This window comes from Maylandia zebra, linkage group LG8 (genome assembly GCF_041146795.1).
Source record: "Maylandia zebra isolate NMK-2024a linkage group LG8, Mzebra_GT3a, whole genome shotgun sequence".
Classification (NCBI taxonomy): Eukaryota; Metazoa; Chordata; class Actinopteri; order Cichliformes; family Cichlidae; genus Maylandia; species Maylandia zebra.
In genome coordinates this window covers 21,686,604-21,713,690 of record NC_135174.1, presented here as the reverse complement: position 1 = coordinate 21,713,690, position 27,087 = coordinate 21,686,604, and the positions used below count along the sequence as shown (strand labels likewise).

The window sequence follows — 27,087 nt, the reverse complement described above, 5'->3', positions numbered from 1 at the left end:
GACACCTTGAGGTGAAGATTCCCAAAATTAACGAGTAAAGTAAACATAAGTTATCGAACTGGCAGAAGAAGCAGAAATGGCAGACAGGAAGGGATTGCTAATTAGGGATTTAATAAAATAAACTTAGGCATTATTAAATTAAAATAATAATTATATATACACACACACTCGCAGTCATTTCAAAGCACTGAATAAATACATAATTCCCGTTTAATTCCTGGCCCTCTTTCTATTCTTCAGTTACACACATATATTGCAGAGGATGTCTTGCAATCATCTGTGACTATTTTTGTGGTGATAACATCAGCTTGTCAATTATTGCCTAATTTCTAAATGCACTTAATGCACAGTTTAAGACACAATGAAAGTGGTGTAAAAGTTTTGGCCAAGAAAGCTGTCAGTTCTGTTTACTCGTCTTCACAGACACGCACTCATCATGTGGACTCACTCATTCTGCTCGACTCGAGCTCGAGTCTGTGGATGCTTCTGTTTGCAGACCGTTTTATCTGTGTTGTAACAGCAGAACAATGGACTCACACAACCGGCTTTGAGCGACAGTCACGACCAGAGCTCCTCCAAGTTGAAAAAACGTTCTTCTGTGGAAGCAGGAAGGACATGCCAAACATACTTGAGGAAAGATACTCAAAGTGTGTGCATGCATGATGAGGAAGGAAGTGTGTTATAACGGAGACAATCATATTAATTCAGCTGCACCTCCACCAAGCTGCAGGGTAATTATCAGGGGTGGGGGGAGGAGGAGGGAAAGCAGAGGTGGCTAAAACCGGGTGGATGACACTTCCAGGGTGGCTGGAGAAACACTATGAGGAGACAAAGTGAATCTCCTTTGCATCTCCTTATCCCCTCATAAACAAAAGCCGTGCTCCTAATTAACCTCTCCACTGACCTCTTAAGCCCCAAAACGCTAACCCCCTCACCCGTGGCCATACAGGCCCCAAACTCCCACCAAAACCTCCTCCTCATTAAGCCACTAATCACTTCCCGAGTCTTTGTCGTGCTTTTGTGCCATTACAGGTTTCCAGGAGAATCTGGAGCACAATTGTACACAGAAAACGAGGGTAAATTGTTGCACAGCAAGACTGTGCAACAATTTACAAACTGTTATAAACTTATAAACTGTTGATTAAGTGATCAGAAAAAGAAATAGCAATAATTATAGTGATGATTCTTTAATTTAAAAGAATACTTTAACATTTTGGGTAAGTGCATTTTCAAACTGTGGCTTTTTCAGTGAGAGTAAATCGATAACATTTGAGTTCTAGTTCAGTTCCTGGCTGAACAAACAGTATTGTGTTTGTTATATTTCCCCAAAAGGAAAAATAAATTCAACAAGCTGCGCTAGAAGGAGAAAGCTAAGTTAACAGTTCTCTGTCTGTACTGTGCATTAAAACGCTGCTTAGATGGTTCACCTTCCTAAGTTGGATGTCTGATGTTATAATTGCTATGTGCATTAAAACAATGTATAGAGTCTGTAGTGCATAATAAAAAAAAGCTGCTTTACCAGACTTGCTATCAGTTTTACTGCTAATAACTCATTACACTTTTTTAGGTCACGTTACATGAAGAGAAATTAACAGAGCCTGTAACAAATGAAACATTAGCAAAAACTTAATATGCAATATGATTTTTCACCATTACTCTTTATCATCTTGACCACCCATCTCCCATGCTACAGTTAGCAAACTGCTTGCTAAGTTTCGTGAAACTGGTTCAGTGTTGGATTTGCCAAAATGTGGACGCAAGAAAACTGTCACTAATGAAGAAACATCAGTGGCTGTCCTAGCTTCATTCAGCAAGAGCCCACAGCGTAGCACTCGCCGCATGTCACTGGAGAGTGGCATTAGTCGAACATCCCTTCGGCGGATATTAGCTACTCACAAATGGCACCCTTACAAACTCCAGCTACTGCAGCATCTCAACGAGGATGACCCAGATCGGCGCACAGAATTTGCAGAATGGGCAAAACAAAAATTGGAACAGGACCCTCAGTTCACGCAGAAGATTTTGTTCAGTGATGAGACAAACTTTTATGTGAATGGTGAAGTTAACAAACAAAACCACCGCTATTGGTCTGACACTGACCCACATTGGATGGATCCCTCCAAGACTGTTGGAACAACAAAAGTGATGGTTTGGTGTGGTATATGGGGTACAATAGTGGGTCCATTCTTCATCAATGGAAACCTCAAGGCCACTGGATATTTGAAATTGCTACATGATGATGTGTTTCCCTCTTTATGCACTGAAGCTGGCACGTTCCCTGAGTTTTTCCAGCAAGATGGTGCACCATCACATTATGGGTGCCAGGTCCGAGCATTCCTAGATGAACAGTTTCCTGGAAAGTGGATTGGTCGTCGTGGGCCGGTTGAATGGCCCCCAAGGTCTCCCGATCTGACCCCCTTAGACTTTTATCTTTGGGGTCATCTGAAGGCAATTGTCTATGGTGTGAAGATACGAGATGTGCAGCACCTGAAACTACGGATACTGGATGCCTGTGCTGGCATTTCTCCTGCGGTGTTGCTATCAGTGTGTGAAGAGTGGGAGAAGAGGGTTGCATTGACAATCCAACACAATGGGCAGCACATTGAACACATTTTATAGGTTGTCAGAAACTTGTATAACTCATGAAACAATAAAGTTACGTTGAAACCAAGCACACCATTGTTTTTCTTGTGACATTACTAATAAGTTTGATGTGTCACATGGCCCTCTTCCTATTGAAAAAACAAAAGTTGTATCCAAGATGGCTGACTTCTAAATGGCCACCATGGTCACCACCCATTTTGAGGAGTTTGCCCCCTCACATATACTAATGTGCCACAAACAGGACTTTAATATCACCAACCACTCCCATTTTATTATGGTGTATCCATATAAATGGCCCACCCTGTATTTTACAATTCCAACATCACACATAGCACCAAGAGCTTCAAACAGCATAAAACCTTCACATATTGTTTTTTTTATTTGTGTAACAATAATCATTTTTGTTTGTTAACATTTCTTGTCTATATGTATTAAAGAGCTTGTCTGTTCTTTTGTAGTAATACCAGAGCATTATATTAAAGACCCTAGTAATTAATCATTTCCATACACTTTTCTTTTTATCTTTCTTCTAATCAGCTAAATGTTAAAAAAATAATAATAATAATAATAAAAAAAAAAAACCTAACAGGTTGGTGGGATTCCCCATCATCATCACACAAATATGAGTGTAGGGGAAGGAAAGCTTCCTGCACATTTGGGCATATTGTGTTACACATTGTTGTGTGTGGTCGCCATTTGACCGCAAATTAACTTCTGTCACACAAAGCTGAGGAGGAAAGGTACTTAAGTAACTGTACCTGAGCTACTAATCCCATCACCTGATTGGATGGTAACCCAATCCCAGTGTTGTAATTGGTGAGGCATTAGTCCAACTACACTAAAGTCCATAAATATTTAGACAGAGACAAATTTATTCCAATTTTGGTTCTGTACATTACCAAAATGAAGTGCAGATTTTCAACTTTAATTCAATGGGCTGAAGAAAAAGATTGCATATAAATGTGAGGAACTAAAACATTTTTAAACACAATCCCTTTATTTCAGGGGCTCAAAAGTAATTAGACAAATTAAATAAATCAAAATAAAATGTCTAATAATTGGTTGAAAACTTTTTGCTGACAATGACAGCCTGAAGTCTTGAACTCATGGACATAATCACATGCTGGGTTTCTGCCAGGTCTTTACTACAGCAGCTTTCAGTTGCTGCTTGTTTGTGGGCCTTTCTGTCTGAAGTTTAGTCTTCAACAAGTGAAATGCATGGTCAACTGCGTTAAGATCAGGTGACTGACTTGGCCATTCAAGAATTTTCCACTTCTTTACTTTAATGGACTCCTGGGTTTCCTTGGCTGTATGTTTTGGGCCTTTGTCCATCTGTATTACAGGGAGTGCAGAATTATTAGGCAAGTTGTATTTTTGAGGAATAATTTTATTATTGAACAACAACCATGTTCTCAATGAACCCAAAAAACTCATTAATATCAAAGCTGAATGTTTGTGGAAGTAGTTTTTAATTTTAGTTATTTTAGGGGGATATCTGTGTGTGCAGGTGACTATTACTGTGCATAATTATTGGGCAACTTAACAAAAAACAAATATATACCCATTACAATTATTTATTTTTACCAGTGAAACCAATATAACATCTCCACATTCACAAATATACATTTCTGACATTCGAAAAAAAACCCCAAAAACAAATCAGCGACCAATATAGCCACCTTTCTTTGCAAGGACACTCAAGCCTGCCTTCCATGGATTCCATGGATTTATACCCTTTCTTGCCAGCCACGCTGTGGAGTACTTGGACGCGTGTGATGGAGCATTGTCCTGCATGAAAATCATGTTTTTCTTGAAGGATGCAGACTTCTTCCTGTACCACTGCTTGAAGAAGGTGTCTTCCAGAAACTGGCAGTAGGACTGGGAGTTGAGCTTGACTCCATCCTCAACCCGAAAAGGCCCCACAAGCTCATCTTTGATGATACCAGCCCAAACCAGTACTCCACCTCCACCTTGCTGGCGTCTGAGTCGGACTGGAGCTCTCTGCCCTTTACCAATCCAGCCACGGGCCCATCCATCTGGCCCATCAAGACTCACTCTCATTTCATCAGTCCATAAAACCTTAGAAAAAACAGTCTTGAGATATTTCTTGGCCCAGTCTTGACGTTTCAGCTTGTGTGTCTTGTTCAGTGGTGGTCGTCTTTCAGCCTTTCTTACCTTGGCCATGTCTCTGAGTATTGCACACCTTGTGCTTTTGGGCACTCCAGTGATGTTGCAGCTCTGAAATATGGCTAAACTGGTGGCAAGTGGCATCTTGGCAGCTGCACGCTTGACTTTTCTCAGTTCATGGGCAGTTATTTGGCGCCTTGGTTTTTCCACACGCTTCTTGCGACCCTGTTGACTATTTTGAATGAAACGCTTGATTGTTCGATGATCACGCTTCAGAAGCTTTGCAATTTTGAGACTGCTGCATCCCTCTTAATTGGTAGTAGGCTTTCGAGCCTATACAGCATGGAGTAAGACAACATGCATGAAGAGGATGATGTGGACAAAATACTCATTTGCCTAATAATTCTGCACTCCCTGTATAAATACCAATCAGTTTGACTGCATGTAGCTGGATTTGAGCAGACAGCATGTCTCTGAAGACCTCGGAATTCTGTCCTGCTTCTGTCCTGTCTGTCCATCATCAATAAACACTAGTGTCCCAGTGCCACTGGCAGCCATGCACACCCAAGCCATCACACTGCCCCTGCTGTGTTTTACAGATGATGATGTGATGTGCTACACTTTGGAGCCGTTCCCCACCTTCTCTGTACTTTTTTCTTGCCATCATTCTGACAGAGGTTGATCTTGGTTTCATCTGCCCAAAAGAATGTTTTTCCAGAACTGTGCTGGCTTTTTTAGATGTTTTTTTTTTCTTTTTTAGCAAAGTCCAAACTAGCTTTTCTATGAGTGGCTTGCACCTTGCAGTGGACCCTCTGTATTTACTTTCATGAAGTCTTTTCTTCATTGTAGATTCGATATTGATGCGCCTCACTCCTGGAGAGTATTGTTCACTTGGTTGGCTGTTGTGAAGGCATTTTTCTTCACCATGGAAATTATTCTGCGATCATCACCAGTCTTTTTGTGTTGCTGACTTCATCGGTACTTTCTTTCTTTCTTTCTCAGGATGTACCAAACTGTAGGTTTCCCCAGTCCTAATATTGTCGCAGTTTCTCAGATGCGTTTTTCTTTTTGCAGGTTAAGGTTGGCTTGTATCACCTGCATGGAGAGCTCCTTTGACTGCATGTTGTCCGTTCACAGCAAAATCTTCTAAATGCAAGCAACACACCTCAAATCAACTCCAGGCCTTTTATCTGCTTAGTTGATAATGACATGACAAAGGAATTGCCCACACCTGCCCATGAAATTGTCCAATTACTTTTGTAATGTAATTAATTTTTAAGGAGCTGAAACTCTTAAACCCTTCATCCAATTTGAATGCAGATACCCTCAAATGAAAGCTGATATTCTACACATTATGTCCATGTAGATTATATATACATATATATATATATATATTATATAACTATAATTGAAATATGTTTTGGTAAACAGGCAAGCAAAACAAAACTTGTGTCAGTGTCCAAAAATATATCTAAATGCCGAAACAAGTGAGGACATTTGTGTGTCACACAAACACACACAGATGCTCGCAAATACGCACTGAAATGTGACAGATCGTGTGACAGACTTTAAAACACAAACACCTCACTTATAGATGAATAAACAAAATAATCAGATAATTTAACTAACAATGCTTGCTAGGATGCTTTAGGACAGCTGGTCCAGATGTAAAGCCAATAATTACATCATTATCCTGTGTTATGTTAGTGTCATCTCACCACTGGCAGTGCTTTCAATTAATAGCTTGAACGAGATAAACACAGCAGCGACCTGACAAACAAACACTAGCGGCCAAAAATACAAACAGCTGGCTGGAACCTGAACAAACAGCTGGCTCCTAGGCTTCTCAAGGCAGAGACACACGGTACACGTGCAGATGTAGTGACACACACGGATAGCCACACAGAGCTAATGCATTAACACCCTCCAGCTAGACATATTCATGCAAAGTCGGCAGGAGAGGGAAATGAAACCATATGTCAAAGGAAACGAAATGAGGAGAATGAGTTACATTAAGATTTTTCCTTCATCTGTAGATTTTTTTTTTCCTGCAGAAAGTTTTTGTGTAACTCAGAGAAAGTTAATCTGCCTGCAGCACTTTTAGTAAATCTGGCACAGAAAGGGAAGGAGTATATCACTCAATGCTTTATACATTTAAAGATGACTTATTGACAGGCTTAGATGCCAACCTGTGATCACGCAGGCCTAAGATTATTTATTGATCAGTCTTCGAATGAATGAATGTAATTATTGTGTCTTGAATAAAACAACAATGCTAACCCACAAGCAATTAAACTGTTTGAGCAACTGAAATGTCTGAGTGGGATCATTTATGATCCAATTATACTGTATTTTATGCATAGTAATGCTTTAATAGCCTATCATTGTACCTGCAGTTGTGCTCAATAGTTTACATAAACTAAGCATGAGCATGAATATAATTTCTCTTAAGGACTTCTTTGAACTGCTTTTTTTCAGGGTGAAATTATTGTACAACATGTATCTTTAATAACTTTAGCAAACAAGAATTAGATGCAGAAGTTTTAAATCCACAGAAGGTTGACATACATATTTCACAAGATGATAAAGTTGCATAAACAACTAGCATAAAACAGGCCTGAATCTTTGACAGTAATGCACGGCTTTTCGCCTTTTGATTGCAGCTGACCTGAGGTATGTGTCTCCGAATCTGGCAATAAAGAGGAAAATGCAGTCGGACTATTAGCCGGGTGGTAGGAATAAATGTTGTAGGAGTTAGAGGAAGCTAAAGCCTGATGAAACAGAATGAGTGAAAGGTGGAGGGGAGGGGTTACTCAGAAATATGGAGGTAAAGGGAGGGAGGCAACAGTCTGGTGTGGTTGGGGGTAATCTGGTCTAATCTGCTGGATGTTAACCTATCTGAGCAGCAAGAGCCAGATTATCCCTCTAACAATGGCCACGCGTTCATCTGCTAAATTACTTCACTCAAAATCATATGCTGAGACACACAAACACACACACAAAGGTTCAGGGAGCTGTGTGTAAATGATGTTTCACAGTGTGTGCAAATTGGTCTTATTTGGGCTCTCATTGGGTACTAAATCAGCAGGCCACCATTACTCTCGCTCAAGGTTACCGCATCAAGCAAAAAACCCTTTACAATGAATAGACAAGAGTGGGTGGAAGGAGAACTCAAGTGAAAGCACCAGGAGTGGGTGAAAAGGGAAAAAAATAAGTAAAAGAAATGGAGACCTAAGAGTGCAGAGTTCGAAGAAATACCACTAGCATCTCCCTCTCTGCTAAGAAAACAATTCATCTGTTGGTTTTTCATCTGGCACAAGTTGTTCTGAGTGTCAGGGTCAACCAGGTCAGGTGATCTTGAACTGAAAAGCGCACAACAACCACTAGCATCACTGCAGAGGAAGACATAAACACGGTGCTTGGATAGCTGCAGAAATATATGATATAAATACTGTGACACAAGGCAGTTGCTTACATATACACCCTGTATATTGAGTTTCTAAAGCAGCTTCGACTTTATAACAGCTACAGGTCAAAGGTCGCGCATCCAGAAGCTCTGATGTTTTCACAGAAGTATCAAGCTTATTAATAGAACAGATAGAAAATAGAAAATAAGAACATGGCAGAATGAAAGAATAGAGCCTATGACCAAAATCAGGAAGCTAATACGTTTAGACTTCATATGAAAGATGGGTGTATCTTTAGCATCTGAAAAGTGAAGCCAAGCAGGCTGTGACTCCTTTGGGTGCAGAAATATGAAGGCTATATGAAAGTCTACAAACATCACATTCATTTTGTAAATTATAGATTCCATTAGAGTAAAATAGAAAAGCTGAAGATAGCTCGGGCCCCGCCAGGTAGGGGGTGGTCCCAGAGGAAGAAGCAGAGTCATCCAGGCCAGTGGAAGGCGGATGGCCACGGCGGGGGGCCTGGGCCAGCACCACCTGATCATCCAGAGGAACATTTGCTGGTTTAAGTCTGTCAATGGAAACAACCTCCTGCCAACCCCCAAAGTCCAAAAGGAAATGCTTTCGGCCCGGTTGAATAACCCTAAATGGGCCGTCATACAGTGGACGCAGGGGAGGCCTATGAGTGTCGTGCCTGATGAAAACAAACTGCGAAGAGTCCAACGACCTCGGAACAAAGGTGTCGGGCAGACAATGGTGCACTGGGCCAGGAACAGAAAACGACTCTTGGGGGACGGAGAGAAAGCACAGAGGGACCGAAGCACGGGGGCGGGCTCCTGGGCAAGTTCAACCAGGGAAACCCCAAGGTCTTCGTTAACGGTGCAGCACAACCCCAGTAAAACCCACGGAAGGCAGTCAACCCAGTTACCATCCATAAGAGAATTACGGAGCGTGGCCTTAACCGACCAGTGGAAACGCTCGCACATCCCGTTGGCCTGCGGGTGGTACGCAGTGGTTCGATGGACCTTGACCACCAGGCCATCAGCCACGGCAGACCAAAGCCCCGAAACAAACTGGGGGCTCCTGTCTGAGGTGATGTCCGAGGGGGGACCAAAACACGAAACCCACATTGACAAAAATGCCCTGGCCACCGCTGCTGCTGTAGTGGACACAAGAGGCACTGCTTCGGACCAGCGGGTTGTGCGGTCCACTACAGTCAAAACGTACGTGAAACCTTGTGACTGCGGCAGAGGACCAACCAGAACCACATGGATATGATCAAAACGCCTCCCTGGAACGTGGAAGGATTCGAGGGGCGCCTGCGTGTGCCTATGGATCTTAGCGCGTTGGCATGGGATGCACGCCACTGCCCAGTCTTTCCCTGATTTACGAAGGCCCGGCCAAACGAACCTAGAGCTGACCAGCTTGACCGAGGCCCGGACGCCTGGATGAGAGAGGGCGTGTACTCAGTCAAAAATGCGACGACGCCACAAAAGGGGAACTACAGGACGTGGACGGCCGGTGGAAACATCACAAAGCAGGCTAGGCCCGCCGTTCCACTCTGGTCTGTCCTCCAGTACAAGGCCCGTTTGCACAGACCGAAGGGCAAGGATGTCCGGGGCGGCACGCTGGTCAGCGGCCATAGCGTCAGAGTCTGTGCCAACATAAGTGCACGGGACAGACAGTCAACCATCAGTCAACCTTCTGTAAACTCAGAAATGTCTGCCAACTGGTGCTGCTGGTGCGCGCGTGCATGATTTAACATATTTTACAGAAAAAGAGACAAATGATATTATCAGTATTCTAAGACTAATTTCTCCATTTCACAATTTAACTGTACTTTTTTTAGGCATTGGCCACGTTATGTAGTGGGTGTTATGTAGAAAGCACAAAAAACACCTCAAATAGAACCACAAATGATTATCTTATATACTTTAGTTATCTTGTCCAGTGGAAAAACAGTATTTTTACAGACAAAAATAAATCTTTTTACTGGTACCATCGACTTGTTCTGCTCTGAATGACCTTCTACTTTTGATAATTTAAGTATAATTTTGAATGCTATGGCTATTTTTAGATTATTAGGACCGCTGCCTAAACATAAAGAAAACTGTTCTCAGTAAAGTTCTCATTGGTAAAGATTACTATGTGTGAACCAATGAAGTGGAATAAATTTGTCATCTGTAGTGTCACCCTACTGGCATAGACCCCCCCCCAAAAAAAAAAAACCAAACAAACAAAAACAAAACAAAACAGAGAGCAGAGAGAAAAAAAGAGAGAGAGAAGAATTTGTATTTCTGAGAAAACAAATTAAAGTGAAAGAGATTAACATTGAACCGAACAGGGCTCCACAAACACAATGTTAACAGGTCAGTGTCTGTCTATTGTTTTGTCCTATCAGGCTTAAAGTGGATTCACCGGGTGAATCAGTGAGAGAGCGCGTGCTGTACCCCACATCACCAAATTAAATTTACCCCTTTTACCCCTCCCAAAACACACATACGCACCGACTTCATAATGTATTTGGATCACTAATTCACAAACGCACACATGTTCTGCAATCCCATAATCCCACTCCAGATTGGGAACACCTTTAAGATACAATGTGATTATGATTAGGGATTATGATCAAATTATGACAGAGTGACAGATTAGACAGGGTAGCGTGCGTGTGTCGGGGAGGTGTGGTGCTGTCAAGGCGGACATTTTTGATAAAGCGTGTGCTATTACGCGTCTTATGTTGTATCACATAGATACTGTTAGATTGTAGATGCTCATAATAAACATGGCCAGGATTTTAAATACTGAGGTCGGCCTATGTGAAAGTAATCCCTGTGAGCCAAAAGCTCATGCTTTAGCCTGCTCTGAGTGCTCAGTCTGACAATGCTTTGCAGTCTCTGAGCCACAGACTTTGAACTGTTGAAGGAAAATGGAGAGAACCCATGCCGACATGGGGTGAACATACAAACTCCACACAGAAAAAGCCTGGCCAAACCCAGAACCTTCTTGCTGTGAGACAATAGTGCCTACTTTTACCCGTATAACTAAAGTAGTCGCGTCTGTACTTGATAGACGTCAGAGGTCAAATTTCACAACAGCATCATTGAGCTACCAGTAATTTAGCATCTTGCCTAAAGACTTAAGCTTCATGTTGAGTTATGGACGTTAAGCACGGAAGCAGAACTCTTGGTACAAAAGGTAAAGTTAATAACCAACCATCCTGATACCTATTATCAGGGTTTGTTGAGCCAGCAACTGCAAAGAAAACCTGGCTATGCCTCACTTGCTTTGTAGTACCAACCCTACTGAAAGAAACTGAATCTGAAGGAAATGTGACGCCAAACAAGCTTTGATGTTTGAAAACAGGCAACCGGTTTCTTAATGCCTGAGTCGCGTCTGTTTATAAAGTGAAAGTGTGCTCCAAACATCAACAGATTACACATATACCGACAGTCTGCACAAGGCCACACACAAGTACACAGCATTAAAAAAAAAAATCATTCTCACTTCCAGCTGGTTAAAAATCCATCAAACAGCATTACATCCTTCAAATCCTGGATTCTCTCCATTGGCTTTGTATGCCTTATACAACTGAGTTTCAGAATTTGCTGCTTGGTTTTAAAGCACATTAAAGACAGGTCCCAAGCTAGGACTAAGACTGACTTCATATGAGCCAGCTCAGGAGATCAGGGAAGATGCACAGGAAAGAAGGCGAGGCACCGACTAGGGAGAAAAATAACTCAGGAGAATTTTCACTTCAGACCCAGCCACACACTCGGACAAAACCTGGTTCATCCCAAGGACCAAACTCCCAAACACAAGCTAAAGTGCTCAGTGTTCTACACTGGAGAAACCAAAAGCCAAACAGCTACTCCACAAATGCATGGCACAACATAGAAGAGCCACCTCGACAGGACGAGGCTCGTCTGTACATCAGCATCTAAAAGGACAAAGGTCACTCTTACGAGGATGCCAATGTTCACGTTTTGGACAGAGAAGACAGATGGTTTCAAAGAGGAGTGAAAGAAACTATCATCTTTGAACAGCAGGGGTGGCTTATGATACTGTTTGCTACCTAACAATGCAGTTTTAAGATCCCGTCCTAGGCGCCTCAACCCCCATTCAGATCTTGTGTCAGGTGATCTCAATGGGTCACATAATAGGGTGATGCAATGGCTTCACCCGAAACCTCTGCTGATAAGGACCCATGCCTTTTATCACACCTTGGCTCATGTGGTGAGTCACATGATCAATAGTGGGTCAACAACCCTCTAAAGGGACAATTCCCACTTGGCTTAAATACCTGGGATTCTCCACCGTTTGGTACTGAAGAAGCTTTTTGGATGAGAGGTGAAACATCTCAAGAAACTTAAAGACGTTCAGTTGCTTTCTTTCCAAGTTCCTTAGAATTATCATAGGTGGTATGATGATGCTCCCACAGTCCAAGGACATAGATATTTGGTTAATTGGTGCTTCTTAATTGGTTGTAGTTGTGAATGGTTTTCTGTCTCTCTGCATTAGCCTTGAAAGTCTGGGACCTATCCAGTGCTGCAAAGTAAGCTGATTGTGTCTAATGTGACAATAGCACCTTAGAGCTCTGAAACTTTAAACTGCATGCATTTAAACATTAAAGATTACCCATAGCCTAATAAAGGAGAGGTGGAAATCGCTTCAGTTTGTCACCAGATCAAAGCATAGTAGATAGTTATTGTTGGTGATAAGTAGGTTACAAATGCAACAGATCAGTTGTCTAATGTTTGTTCTAGCAGCTGCAAATCCAGAAGTGGAAAAGAGACAAGACAAGATTAGGACTGAGTATACAAACATTTATACTGAAGACATACAAATTCCATCGGCAATGACGCAGTTTGCTCTGTTCTAACTTTTCTGTGGCGTTATAAAAAGGTTGTATAATCTACAGTATGCAAGTCGTGGTCAGAGGTTTACATACACTCATCATGGGCATGCATGTCATAGCAATTTTAACAATTTCTTTGAACTGCTCTTTTCCCGAGGATTGCACATCTTTAATGACTTTAAAAACAAGAACTGAGTGCACAAGTCGAGATTTTCTCTAATCCACACATGGTCTAAAATATCCCCACGGGCTCAAATATATACATGCGCTCACCTTTTTAGTATGACTACAACTGGTAGTTTCTTTTTGCCAGCATAAAAAAGATCAGTTGGACAGTGGTCATTAAAATGACCAACTCTCAGAACAATTCAAAAGTCCAAAGGAGCTCAGTGAAGATCTAAAGAGAACTGTGACATATTGGGAAGGTCACTTTAACAAGGTGTGGATGAAAACCCAAACTGTCATGGTTGGGTTGTACAGGAACCAGTGAGGCTCAAATCTGCAAAAAAAATGGAAACTGCAGAAACACCAGTGTCACTATCCACAGTGAAGTGAGTGTTACATCATCATGGACTGAGTACCAATCTGCTTCAAAATCAGCACCCTCAACCTCGACTGAAATTTGGAGCTGTCCTCATGGACAAAGCAAATGCCTTCTGGAGAAAAGTTTCACAATTTGAGTAATAAAGATTGAGCTATTTGTCCACAGTGATAGAAAGCATGTTTGGAGGATAAAGTGAGGCGTTCAGACCTAAGAAAATTGCACCAACTGTCAAGCATGGTCGTGGTAATATCATGCTCTGGGGCTGCTTTCCTGATTGTGGTACTGTTACATGGCAAAGAGGATGGAATGATGGAGGACTACCTTCAACCAAAATATGTCTGGTTGAAGTGCAGCTTGCTAAGAGACATTTAACCAAATGTTAGTTTAGATATGTACTTGTGTACCCAAATCTTGTTTTTTTTTAAAGAAGCTACAGATTTATGCTATGTAAGCGTTCCACCCCCCCCCCCCGAAAAGTTCAAAGAAAGCCTTAAAAGTCCAAAAGTACCAAGACATTCATTCCTATACTGAGTGTATATGAACACTTAAAACATTCTGTAAATAGCTTTAGGCTTAATATGCCTAATTCAATGATTAAATCCATTTTAAACACTTTTTATATGCCGTCTTTTTATTGTTATTTAAAAGGACAACAGCATTTTGTGCAATGCTTTCTTTAGCTTCCCCATTTCTCTAATTTTACAGTTTTAAGCACAAATGTCCAGCTCTGACAAATTCAGCATTTTCTGTCAAACCACTTCCTACATACTAGTTTTACTCTGGCGGTACACAAATGTTATTTCTACACACAACTCAAGACTCAAAGTGATGTGACTTCAGTTAGTGATTCACGCAGCCACCACAGGATCCTTGGCAGGTATTTTATTTCATATATAGACGCTTTCTGTAATCAAATGTGAGTGCAATCAAACAACAGCAATACAAACATTACCAATGCAGTCTGAGAACCAAGAACAGGGTTAAAACAGGGAGTTCACTCACTCTACACAGCGAGCAGCTAGTAACCTCATGGACAACATCCAAAACAAAGGAGAGAAAAAAACAAGGACAGTCTGCTGTCATGTGCACCTCCAACCGTCATGGTGGGGAGGAAGACTGAGGAGACTACTGAACTGCCTCCACCCCTTCTCCCCAATCCAAACCATCAACCGCGACGCCATGAGTCCAACTTGCCCGCGGCTCTTCAGTGATAACCTCCCATTTCCCCATCATGATTATCATTGTCATCAACCTAACAAAAACAAGAAAAATAAAATCCAAATCATCTCTGCTTTTCAAACCTCAGGAGCCTATCAGTGTCCAGAGGTCCCTCAGGTTTAGTCCATCTCAACCAATGGCTGTCCATCCAGGTCGATTAGAAAAACCACGTAGCTGTACATGTAGAACCAAAGTCCTCATGCAGTGCCCTGCGAAGGTGGCACATCACATACGTGCACAGGTGGAAGAGGGGAGGGGGGTGTGGGGGGTTTATGGTTTAGAGTGTCAGTGTGAGATAGAGGGAGTGTGTGTGTGTGTGTGTTTGTGTCTTTTAAGAGGGAAGAAGCAAATGTGTTAGGTGTTTATCAGACCTAGGAGCACAAAAAAAAGTCCAGGAGACGAAGAATTACATACAAAGTCTTTATCCACCATTTGTCTCCTCTTGGCCCTCCTCGAAACACTCTCACACACAAACACTCTCGCATACACACAAACGAACACGCACCACACACACACGATAGGTCCTCATGTCATTGTGAAGTCAGGCATCAACATTCAAGAAAAGAAAAGAAAAACAAAAACACCTCAATGGTAAAAATCATCTCTACCATCACAATGCTTCAGTTCATAAAATATTTTTTCAGAGAAGTGATTCAGGTTTTTCCTCCAGGTTTAAAGCAGTATGCGTGTGTGTAGTAGTTGTCTTCGTCATCGTCTTTGTCCCACTGCTGCAAACACACACACACACACACACACACACACACACACACACACACAACCAACATACGCACACTCACGCGCTCCAGCACACACCACGTGTCCTCTTTTAGTGGAGAAAGACATGGCGCAATGGAGAGACACTCCTCCTCCCCGAGTGGACGCACGGATCACCAGGAGGAGACGGGGTTTCTTGCCGCAGCTACCAAGGGTCATCCAGGTCACCGGCACTCTGGGTGAGGAAAGAAAAGGAAGAGAGGTGTGCCAGAGTTGTTATTGTCAAGTCTATCATTGTATGTAGTAATTAAACTGCTCCAGAAGCCTTAAATAATGGCAAACCTTTAAACCTCACTGTCCCCCTCCCCTCCCCCCTTTTTTAATATATTCAAATTGAATGGCTAATGGTGGAAAGCCGTTATATTCCCCTGCACAACCAGAACCTCTGATGACTCACCTTGCGGAGAATCACGAGGCCAGCTGTCAGACTGAAAAACAGGGGAGGAATGGAGAGAATGGAGTCCCTATAGTCTACATGGCTTCCTCTCGCTCCTCGCTCAGTTTGAGTTTTCAAACCTGAGAGCTGCTTTTGTTTTAAAGGAGACAACTCTTTAAAATGTCTTCAAGCAGCCGAGACGAGGTCAAGGCTCGAGCTAACAGCTGACAGAGGAGAGCAAGGAAGCTTCAGCAGTTTCCGAATACTTCACAGCCTACACAGACACATACACAACACAATAAACGGAGTAAAGGTCTACTAAAAGTGTCAGGGAACAGTCCTGTATCAAATGTCACCATGTTGCATTGGGATTGGAATGCTTAATCATGAAAAACAATCACTTCTGAATGGAAAAATGTCAACTTTGAACCCCTGATCTGAAAGATGACTGATTTGGTACAGGGCCTAAACGAAAAATAGAAAAAAATAAACCCCAAGACATAAATACATACAGTTAGTTTACAGTGAGACACTTGACACAAATCATTGCATTATACCTCAAATCCTTTTTATTTCTTATTTGCAGAACTAACCTGTTCCACACAACCACATAGAAATCATAGAAATACAGCTCATACATACAGGCGCGAGCACGCACACACACGCACGTACGCCGTTTAGCATTACCTCCCCTCTGATAGTTAAGTGCTTTAGATATTGAAAAGGTAAGTGCAGCGCATGCATTACCAGAATACAGGGCTTGTACAGACTCACAATAACCTCCATCTACCTGAATAAGAATAAACCCTGCAGGTCAAGCAGTCAGTTTCAATATATCTTTTACATCGAGGTAAGTGTTTAAGATTGACTCGATCTGTACAGGCAATGGCACAACCTGTGAGGAATATAATATGCTGCAATGTGGGTTTTTAAACAAAAGCTAAAAAGGACTCTTGGAAAACCTTGATTATTAATAATACCTTGAACTGAATACAGACAGAGAGCCATCGCACATGAAACATATCAACTGTAGTCCGAGTGTAATTCACCACAGGTCCCACCGATATGTATACGTATCACTTTTGTAAGGTAAGATCGAGAAGGCAGGAATACTTGTGGTCGCCATCCCACATGGTGTGCTACCTTTAGACTGACAGAACTGATGTAATCAAAGCAGAGGAGTCCCAATGTCACCCATGTCCTAATCTTATCAGCAGTTACCAGTTTTTACAGTTTGCCTTTCACTGATCGATGCAGTGAAAAGCAGCTTTGGAAAAACTGCCAACAATAGGTTTGCAACATAGACTGTAAACAAAAGATAGCCACCATTATCTCGCCCGTTGGTTAGTGAGTTTTTACTGTTTTTGTATTCAAACTGGATTACAGAAGCGAGAAGGTAGACCCACCCTAAAGCATACACTGGTTTATCCACATTTTTGACCTGAATTGGGACCAAAATTTACAAAATGAGCATAATTTTGTATTACATATGACTTGAAATTACAAATTGAGACCATAAAGCCTCCACGGAGTCATATAGCAATAAGTAGGAGTGCATTTTTAAATGTATAGAACAGGAGTCGCTCTCCCCTGCTGGGAATTAGAAGGAATCCAGGTTTATGGCACTTCTACATACTTTACTTTTCAGACCCGGAACTACGTTCATCTTTTATATACAGTCTATGGTTCCACAGGTTATACTAATTAACGCTAACGTTCTGTTAGTAAGGCCCACGTTTCCAGTTTAAAATACTAGTGCTAAGCTGTGAACACGCCATCCAATCAAACAGCTGTTAGTACAAATGTAGGTCGCATCATACAATGTAGTGCTTAGCATTTTAAGATAATGTGGCTATGCGCGTGTTGCTGTAAAAACATAACAAAACAAACAAAAACACCTCAGTGCATGACTAAACATTTTTAGGGAGAACTATAATTGCTGCTCTGGCACCAAAATTTTATCCACTTAATAACTTTGCTTTCTACTGTTCAAAGAGCCTGAGTCGGAACATTTACACCCCCACCGCACTCTACCCCACCAACAACAGTATCAAGCGATTTATTATTTTTTATGTAATCATGTGGAAGCTGCAAAGACTTAATTTGCATCCAGACTGGTTTGAACAACCTACCATCGCTGAGCAGCTGATGGACTGTGTAACTGTCAAGTATCGCAAGCAATCAGAAACACACGTTTCAGTAGTGATTACTGGGCTCTTGCTCGGTCACTCAAACTCATGCAGACACACACATAAACACACATACAAAAACACAAGAAGAGTGTGTTCTGAGTCTGTAGATGGAGTAGGCCTGGAGACAGTGCAAAAGGTTGCACAGCTGCAGTTCAGAATGTCTCCTCGTGTTTTCTTTGTCAGTTCCTCCACTGTATGAAGGTGTGGGGGTGAGGCTTAAGGGTGGGAGTGAGGGTGGGGTCAGCCAGAAGCAAATACTGATAAATGTAAGCCATAGAGTGCAATGTTCACTTTGGCTTCACTAGCCACTTTTGCTTGTTACATTTTTATTTTGTTTACCATGAAAATTAGTTAATAAATCTGCTTCTGTGATCAAGTTTAAGTTTGGGAATCCAAGCCAAAGTGGTCAGAAGAAACAAAAAGGAAGAAAAATCAAAGAGTCCACATCTAAGGTATATAGATATATATATGTATGTCTCAGATACAGAACTTGAATGGACAGAAAAGCCCTTTTTGTTGTTCCTAATGAATTATTCAAATACAAAGCTGGACGTGGCCATTCAAGTTCTGCGATGAAGGACAGAGGAGGAGAGGTCATAGCACATCTCACTAGAGCTCTGGGATAGGATGGATGAGAGGGTGGTTGGGTATACAGGCAGGTGGTCAGTCAGAGGAGGGATCAGACTTTGGGATGGGCTCGTCTTGGCTGGCCTCCAGCTCTGCAATGGCGGGTGAGGGCGGGGGCGAAGGGGGAGAGGGAGGGGAGGCGGGTTCGTCCTGGTTGTCACAGTCGTCGGTCGTCCTCCTTCTCTCCCCTGCTCTCTCAACAGCACTCTCCCCCCGCAGATGGTAGGTAGCGAGGGACTCCTCCAACACCGAGCGGTACTGCCCCCGGTGGTGCATGCGGAACTGCCGAAGAGCCTCCAGCAGATGAGCTGCCGTGCTGCCACCTCCCTCCTCACTCTCCTCCTCCTCCTCCTCTCCCCCCGCACAGGCCTGAGGTGACACGCCAGGGTCAGACTCTGCAGGCACGCTCCATTGTCAAACACACACCAGCACACACATATATATATTTATATACACACGCGCACACACACACACATATCACCTTACAATCAGCGGCACATCACACACACAGACATCTACCACACAACAGCATCATAGCATCAAGAGACATACTTGCACCAGACGGACAGGCCCATGCAAACGCTACCTCTGACCCTCTGACCAACAGTCCTTTGTGAGATTTGCTGTGTAGTGTAACGAGGGGAGGGGGAATTCATCAGTACCCACAAGCCCAAAGAAAAGAGCCTGCAAGGCTAGACTCCACTGACATTAATACAACAAATACACCCATGCATTTATGCACACACTTCTTCACATTCACCCTGGTGGGCCGTTCAAGACCTGACACTGATCTCGTCTTCAGAATGAAGATGTTTGTAAAAACGCCTGCAGCCTTCCTTAAAAGATGCTGGATGTGGGATTCTCTGCTCTAACATCATATCCATTTCCTGCAGTATAAACAGAGTGCTGAAGTTTAAAACGTTTCCAGTTGCTGTTATATTATTTGCAGCTGTAAATACTTCATACCATTTCTTTTTATTTATCTCTTAATAGTGACGGTGCGGTGTTACATATCGTAAATTACCCGAAAAAAAAAAAAAATCAGCCCAGTTGTATGATTTAATTTGATTGTCTGCAATAACATTAAAACATTTATTTATAGAAGGTGCTAAGAAAAAAAATCTGTGACTCTGCCCTTAAAAACAAACAAACAAACAAAACAAAAAACTTTTGTGCTATCCAGATTAGATGGCTTTGTGGAAGTCCCTATCTGACCAAATCATTGTGGTTAAAGGTGCAAAATGAGCCAAAATTAAAAAATGACAACTTAAATCTGAGGTGGGTTTTAATTTTTTAAAGAACATTAGGATCACATCCCATATAAATGTGCTTGAATAGACAAATCAATATTTTTGAGCAGAATCATGATGCCGAGGGAGTGTTAACATTTAATTCAACTTAATTTACATAATCTTTGGCTTGAGATTTCTTAGACAAACACAGCGAGCACAATGCAGCATGGGTACTTTAATTATTGGGTAATTAAAGCACAGATGATCCTGACATTGTTTTCGTAAGCCGTGTGCATACCCGTTCTATGTAACAGAAGAATAATATCTCTAATCTTATTTTTTATTTACACCGATTTCCACATAGTCAAAAAGACATGAGACAGAAAACAGTAAGAAAGCCTAAGGCCTCTCTGGGATCGATACGGCTGTTGGGAGGATTTCTGCAAAATTTAGACACAGATTTGAATTATATTTTTACAAGATGTGAGGCTAGGCCTAGCTTAAAATTAGAATTTTGGATTTCGATCTATGAATTTTTTGCAGGGATTTTTTAACATTGTGAGAAAGATCAAAAACTGGACATTTCAGGCAGTATGTTCACAAATAAATATCTGATTGAAGACCTTATCTTGAATTTTAGGAAAGTATCAAAACCAAATCTGGGTTCAAATATCTTTCTAGATCTAATCACTCAGTGCTTTGCAGAAGTATGGCTTCCCGATGAGGTGAATAAAACTTTTTTTAAATGTCCTCCAAGCATTTGTTTAAGTGCACACACTGAGTATATGAAACAGAGTAACGAGAATCCACCTTAAATAAGCTGTGACTACCGAGTATATCAGTAACACGAAGTAAATATTTAATGTAACAAATAAAGCTAGCAGGTTCTTTTGAATGACTTTCTGCTGCTAGGTTTCCAAACACAAAAACCCCCCCAAACGTGCATTTTTCAAGCATTAACTATATGAAATCAATGGTTTAAAGGATATGCGCTCGCTGCTGAGAGGTTCAATAGGTTTATCGAGGTCTTATTATACATCCCATTTCGATGATAAATGTGAAATAGAAACAGACGCTTGGAGCTTCAGTGCTTTTCAACGTGGAATGCAGTCAACTGAGGCTCCCTGAACCTGTCAAGGTTATTCCGTTTATTCTATCCTCCGCCCTCTTTCACACTTATATCACATTCATTTTCTCTCGCTCTCACACATACATACAGCGGCACACAGAAAGAGTGTCCTTGTCTGGGCTGGTGTTTGTTTATGAGGTTATGTTGAGGCAGGGTGAAAGGCTGAAGAGGTGAAGGGCGGGGAAGAGTTCAGAGACAGGTTAACTCACCCCTTCTTCTTCTCTGTGAGGGTTCAGCCTGTTGTACACAGCCTCGATCACACTCCGCCTGCAAACACACAAACAACACATAGTTTCCTGCTTAGAGGAGACAAACAGCACCGACATAATGCAGCTTCTGTTCGCTCTCAGTAAATGTATATTGATTGAGGACTTAATGGAGCTAAAAGCGACTTTGTCAATTTTAGAGAATTCACCATTCATGCATATGACACTCTGTAATCTCTTCATTCATGTGTGCAGTCAGTTAATGTTGTGTTTTCTGCATGTGTTGGCTTTTTAATGTTTATCCAAAGTTGTTGTGGATGCAACTAAAGGATGCAGACACTTGCGTTTCTCAGTGTTTTATCGTCATCAAATCTTGAAAGGCTTTTCTTGTATAACTGGATAAATCCCAAACATAAACAATATACACACTTTTGAATTTGATGAAAAAAATCAAAACTTTTCACATCTTTAATCAACCCAGACTATTTTAACTTGTGGGTCATTATATACATCTAATGCTCTCCTAGTAAGACATGTTGCTAAAAACACATCAAACAGATTGACTGCTTATAAACCCAAAGAGCCAGATTTACAAGATGGGGCAAATTAGCATGAGATGGGAGAGGAAAGTTCTGCAAGTGTTCTACTAACAAGGTGCTAGTTCATAAGCAAAGATGCAGCCAATTTATTTCAATAATGACTAACACCATCCATCGACAGCACAAATTAGCGGGTCAGAAATGAGCAGGCGCGATAAGGGAGTGCGTATTCAACCTACTAAAGTAATACAATGTAAGAACAGGTTTTATCTCTGTGTTTAACGACACAACTCGAGCGTCACTTTAGACCAATGAGCAGTTAAATAAGAATTGTTGCTTTTTTGACGTAAAGGCGGAGTCTTCAGTTACAAATTGTTGGGAATTTTAGGTGGATAAATGGCATCTTTGAATATATAAGGTGGCGTATGGGACTGATTCTGTGAAGCGCTGCATTATAAAAAAATACTGGCACCTATGGTATATACTTGAAAATCCTAGGGGACTGACCTCTAACCTTGAGGTCTAGGTTACTGGGAATTTAACTTGTCTGAGATTTTTTGTAGCTGCACCTATGGGATGAATTAAAAATCATCCCATACAACATTTTCAGACAACCTGACCTCTGGCTTGACGTTGACGTCACTGAGATTCGAACTCAAAGAGAGATTTTTAATGGTAATAATTTGAAAATCTTACGCTCCCCATTCCCAAGTTATTGCATTCACAAGCTTAGGTGTTCATTCGGCCTGTCGAGGCGACGACAAAACCATTGTCATGAGCCATTTTGGCTGAAGGGTAAAAACTATTCCACCTTCTAAACCTGAAATGTGTTTAACATTAACCAGTAGGATGTGCAATATAAGAATACAAAACCTTACTTTCTGGCAGAGCTGCCTGACCCCTGTGTTAATAAAGTTTCTGTTACTGTGCCATGTATATAAAAACGTGTTTTTTACCTGCATGATGTGTGATGGTGCAGGTAATCGAATGTATCATTTTAACTTAAATTTAAGAGCACTTTAATAGCTATATTTAATAGCTGTATTTTGACAGACATTTTAGGCTGCATGTATTAGCTATATACTAGAGAGAAGGTAAAAAAGCAGTCACAAGACTCCTCACAAGTTCTGTGAACAGATCTCTGTTAAATTCAGTTAAATGTGGTTAGATTTTGATTTTACATCAACAATACCAGTAATCACAAAATACCAGAAATATGGTGAGATCAGATCTAACCATGGCACTCCAAAGCATAACCCTTTACTTGCCCTTCATAACGGCGATAAGAAATGTGCTATGAAAACAAAGCTGTTTTTTGTGACTTGTGAGCGAAGGATTCAACTTCTAGTTCATCGCACAGTGTTAACATTCTGCCGATAAATTTCTATGGAATGAATCTATTCAAATTTTCAAGCCTCATAATAATAACTATATACAAGTTTTAAGTGTAGAAAGAGTAGATTTTTGTTGTATATTTACTTGCTGGCCAGGCCTCCACCAGGAGGAAGGTTCGGGATGTTCTCTGAGGCAATGCTCCTTAGGACAGATACCAGGTCAGGGACTCCAGCCTCTCCACAGTTTCCCATAAGCTCTACAGACAAATGGAAAGATGTCAAGAGCTATAATACAGAAAGTTATACACCATTTTTGGAATTTAACCACCACCTTTCTCTACAAAGGCTGAGAATTCACCCATAGTAAATCAGATAAACCCCTGCTTGCCTTCTGCTGCGGCACTCAGTAGAAGACTTCAAATATTTGTAATACCTAAAAAAGACTTATTATGTCGAAGTTATATAGATATAGACAGCACCTAAGCACTGTATGTGGCCTTGTGTGTTTCACTTAACCTTTAGAAACAGGCTCAACTATAACTAAACACTTCACAAAAACCAACCACAAGTTTCAACCGCAACATATCAGACGTGACAGTTTAAATACTAACAAGAAAGATGCTGACAGATAAATAGCAATGTTTCTCTTTTTAAACAACAGTATAAAGACTGTGCTGTTGAACACAATAATAAATACAGTACATATTCTAAATTTTGTTATTATGTTTGTGCTAGAGAAAGTTGTTTTTCTGAGCTTGCAAACTTAGCAAATTGTTTTTTAAGTGCATAACCTTGAACTTTAATTAGAAATTGTGTGTGTGTGTGTGTGTGTGTGTGTGTGGGGTGGGGGGGGACTGAATAAGCATACTAAACTCTTCACAGCCTGGTGGTGAGTGAATGTTGGCTTTTATTGAAAGATAAAAGTAAAGAAAAGGGATGTCCTTAAAGGCAAAATAAGAATTATTGCAAACCCAAAATCATACAGTCATAGTTTGCAGGTTTGTTTGTGTGTGTTCAGAATGCTGACCCTCAACACGGGTTTCCAAGTATTTATCCAATTCCTCTTCCTTCTTCACAGCCTCCTCTGAGATCTTGGGAGCCGCAGAGAAACACACCAGCACCACACTCATATTGTCCCTGCTCCCCTGGAGAGCAAAGATTGGAGAGAGAGAATGAAGAATGCGTTTCTTTAGCTGGAGGGCCAGTGTAAAACACTACATTAATTGGCATTTATAGGACACACACAGTTCCTTGGCCTTTAACCAAATGGGTAGCCACCTTGTCATTACCTTGTAAAACTCCAATTGGTCACAGTAATGTTCTGTAAGTGTACAGTGTCTCATACATCACAAAAGCCGCTGCAGTGGAGGAAATTTATAGCAGCGTGTGGCGTACAGCAAGGTAAAAATAACCAAGGTGCTGTGCACTCACTGATTCTTGGAGTACCCAAGACACAAAATAAGTGATGCAGAGTGTAATAGTCTAATAGATTCTGCTAAAGCCATTGGATAATGAGAGAATTTAAAGCACCAGTGCATTATTCATCACATTGTCTTTCACTGTGAGACATAAAGCATTTTAAATATTTAGATGTGTATTATTTTTGTTACACTCAGCTGCAGTTGTCCATCTTTTACTTTAATATGCTATATTTGGTCTTTTTATATGGCATTAGATTTCTATTACGAAAAGTGGCAGCTGTTTCCCACAAATACACTTCACTTAGGCGAGGTGCCCAGGCATGTGAACTGCTGTCCAAGTGTTTCTGACAACTCATTTAGCACTTTAAAAAAATCCATCAGGGGCATGACACCATCCATATACTTCTGGACAATTGTTCTCTCATATTTGGTAGTTTAGTCAGTGCTAACCCCGACCTGGTCTTCTGTTTCCCAATCAATCAGAAGTTTTTATAATCCCTTATCAGATAGTCTGAGTCTAAGATTGCAGGATGAGATTCCAACAGTAGTCTTTTTTTCTGCTCTGGAGATTCCAGCATAAACCGGACGGCCACTTTAACTGGAGCCTACAGCTAGTGGAAACTCCTTCATATGCTGCTACACTGAGCTCACTGAGTCTTCAGAGTTAAACAAGGACAACCAGCTGCAATTGGAGTCAGTCTTCATTTTTCAAACAGTATTGTTTAAGATGCGTGTCTCTCTGACACCCTCAGAAATAGCTTTTGGATTTACTCTAATAACCAGATCTGCTCTGACATTTGGTATACTAGAGTAAATAGTCTTCAAATACTTTCCCACCAGAGCAAATCAGCCTTCTAAACAGATTATTACCTACACATTCACCAAGCTATTGTTGGTTTGCATGCAACAAGTAATCTTTCAGACATTTGTAACTGTGATACAGCTCGGTCCCATGGAAATACATTAAAGTAAAATTTTGCATTTAAAATCATAATCCTATCAGTAAAACTAGTCAAAACAACTCTGTTTCTGCCCACTTTCACCTTAAATGTACACCATATATGAGAAACAACTTACCTTATGCAAGCAGGTGTCCACCACTGAGTTACAGACCTTCTCAAGGTCGTCACACACCAGAAGTCGTGAATGGACAAACTCACACAGCTCCTCGTTGGACATGACATCCCAGATCCCATCGCACGCCAGGACTATAAACTCGTCTCCTTCGGCTACCCGCTCCAACACACATACCTCAGGCTCGGGGCTCACCAGCTGCTCCGTGGGGCCCTTACCATCCACACATTTGTAGTCGTAGTCCCCCAGGGCCCGGGACACAGCCAGGGAACCGTTTACCCTCTGGATCATGACTGAGCCGCCAGCATTCTGGATGCGCTCCTTTTCACGTGGGTTGCAGGGCTTGTGGTCTTGGGTGGAGAAGCCCACCTTGCTGTCTCGACTAAGCACAGCCCGTGAGTCACCGCAGTTAATGAAGTAGAGGTGGGTCGGGCTGAGCAACACGCATACTGCCGTTGATCCGCTGCGGTCCAGGCCCTGCCGCAGGTCTGAGAAGCTGCGCATATACTCGTCAATGTTCAGGAAGCCAGAGCGGATGCCGTCTTTCACGCCTTCCACGGAGCTGGGTCCTGAAGCAAATTCAGCCCCTCCTGACAAGATGTGCTCCAGCAGGTGACCAGAACAGTAGTTGGCCACCCGGGAGCCAGCGTGACCATCGTAGACAGCAAAGAAAGACCAGTCGGTGAGTCCATGGGGAAGACCCACCACAGCTGTGTGGGCGTCCTCCATTTCCACCCTCCAGCCTTGCATGGAGCTCAGGCCGTAACGCAGCCCATTGCCCTCACCGTGGGCACTATGTTTCTCCGTCTTCGGCTTGTCCAGGAATGCACCCATTGCTGCCTATAGCTAGAGAGTGGAAGAGAAGAAGGCAACTCAGTAAACATTGCACTATAAACAGCAAAGACAAAGAAAATAGTATCTCTTGCACAAAGTCAGTAACTTTGACCACACCATAAACACCAACTTTGTAAGTTTTTGAGTTAGACCTATAGCCAGTGCTCCCACACATAGACTTTCCTATAGGTAACGACCAAGGTATGTTAGTCCAAGTAATTCTATCATGTTTCTGTATAGTAAACATTCCACTCATCCTTTCAGTTTTCTGTTTCCCTAATGACAAACTGACTAGGCAACTATTGTGGTAGTTCTCAATATCACTGAATGTCTTCTCCATAATGTCTATTGATTGGATAGACTGTTTCATTTTCATTTGGCTGTTTAGCGGATCATCTACCTCAATCTCACGAGGTAGCTTGGATAAAATGAGATGGCTACATCAGCAAGGGCGCTATAAGACCTTCTCCAAATTGCACAACACTGGACATTATATTCTTCATTTCCAGTTAATACTTGTACAGCTGCTGTTATTGTGTATATATTTATTTATATTTCTTCATACATTCTTATATAGTTCTATATTGTGTA

General features: G+C 41.6%; 1 protein-coding gene across 2 annotated transcripts in view; it reads right to left on the bottom strand.

The window, feature by feature from the left end:
- Window positions 1-14,407: 14,407 nt before the first annotated feature.
- Window positions 14,408-27,087, bottom strand: part of ppm1bb (protein phosphatase, Mg2+/Mn2+ dependent, 1Bb) — a 28,180-nt gene continuing 15,500 nt past the window's right edge. The window contains exons 2-6 of one of the 2 annotated variants that reach the window (XM_004556579.4): window positions 25,666-26,508; window positions 24,195-24,312; window positions 23,313-23,424; window positions 21,298-21,355; window positions 14,408-15,707 (exon numbers count right to left, since the gene is read on the bottom strand). In XM_004556579.4, the coding sequence (XP_004556636.1) occupies window positions 15,678-15,707; window positions 21,298-21,355; window positions 23,313-23,424; window positions 24,195-24,312; window positions 25,666-26,496 (1,149 nt within the window). In that variant the 5' untranslated portion in view covers window positions 26,497-26,508 and the 3' untranslated portion in view covers window positions 14,408-15,677. Of the gene's footprint in view, window positions 15,708-16,454; window positions 19,097-21,297; window positions 21,356-23,312; window positions 23,425-24,194; window positions 24,313-25,665; window positions 26,509-27,087 lie in introns of those variants that run through there. The other variant, XM_004556578.4, reaches the window with a different exon arrangement.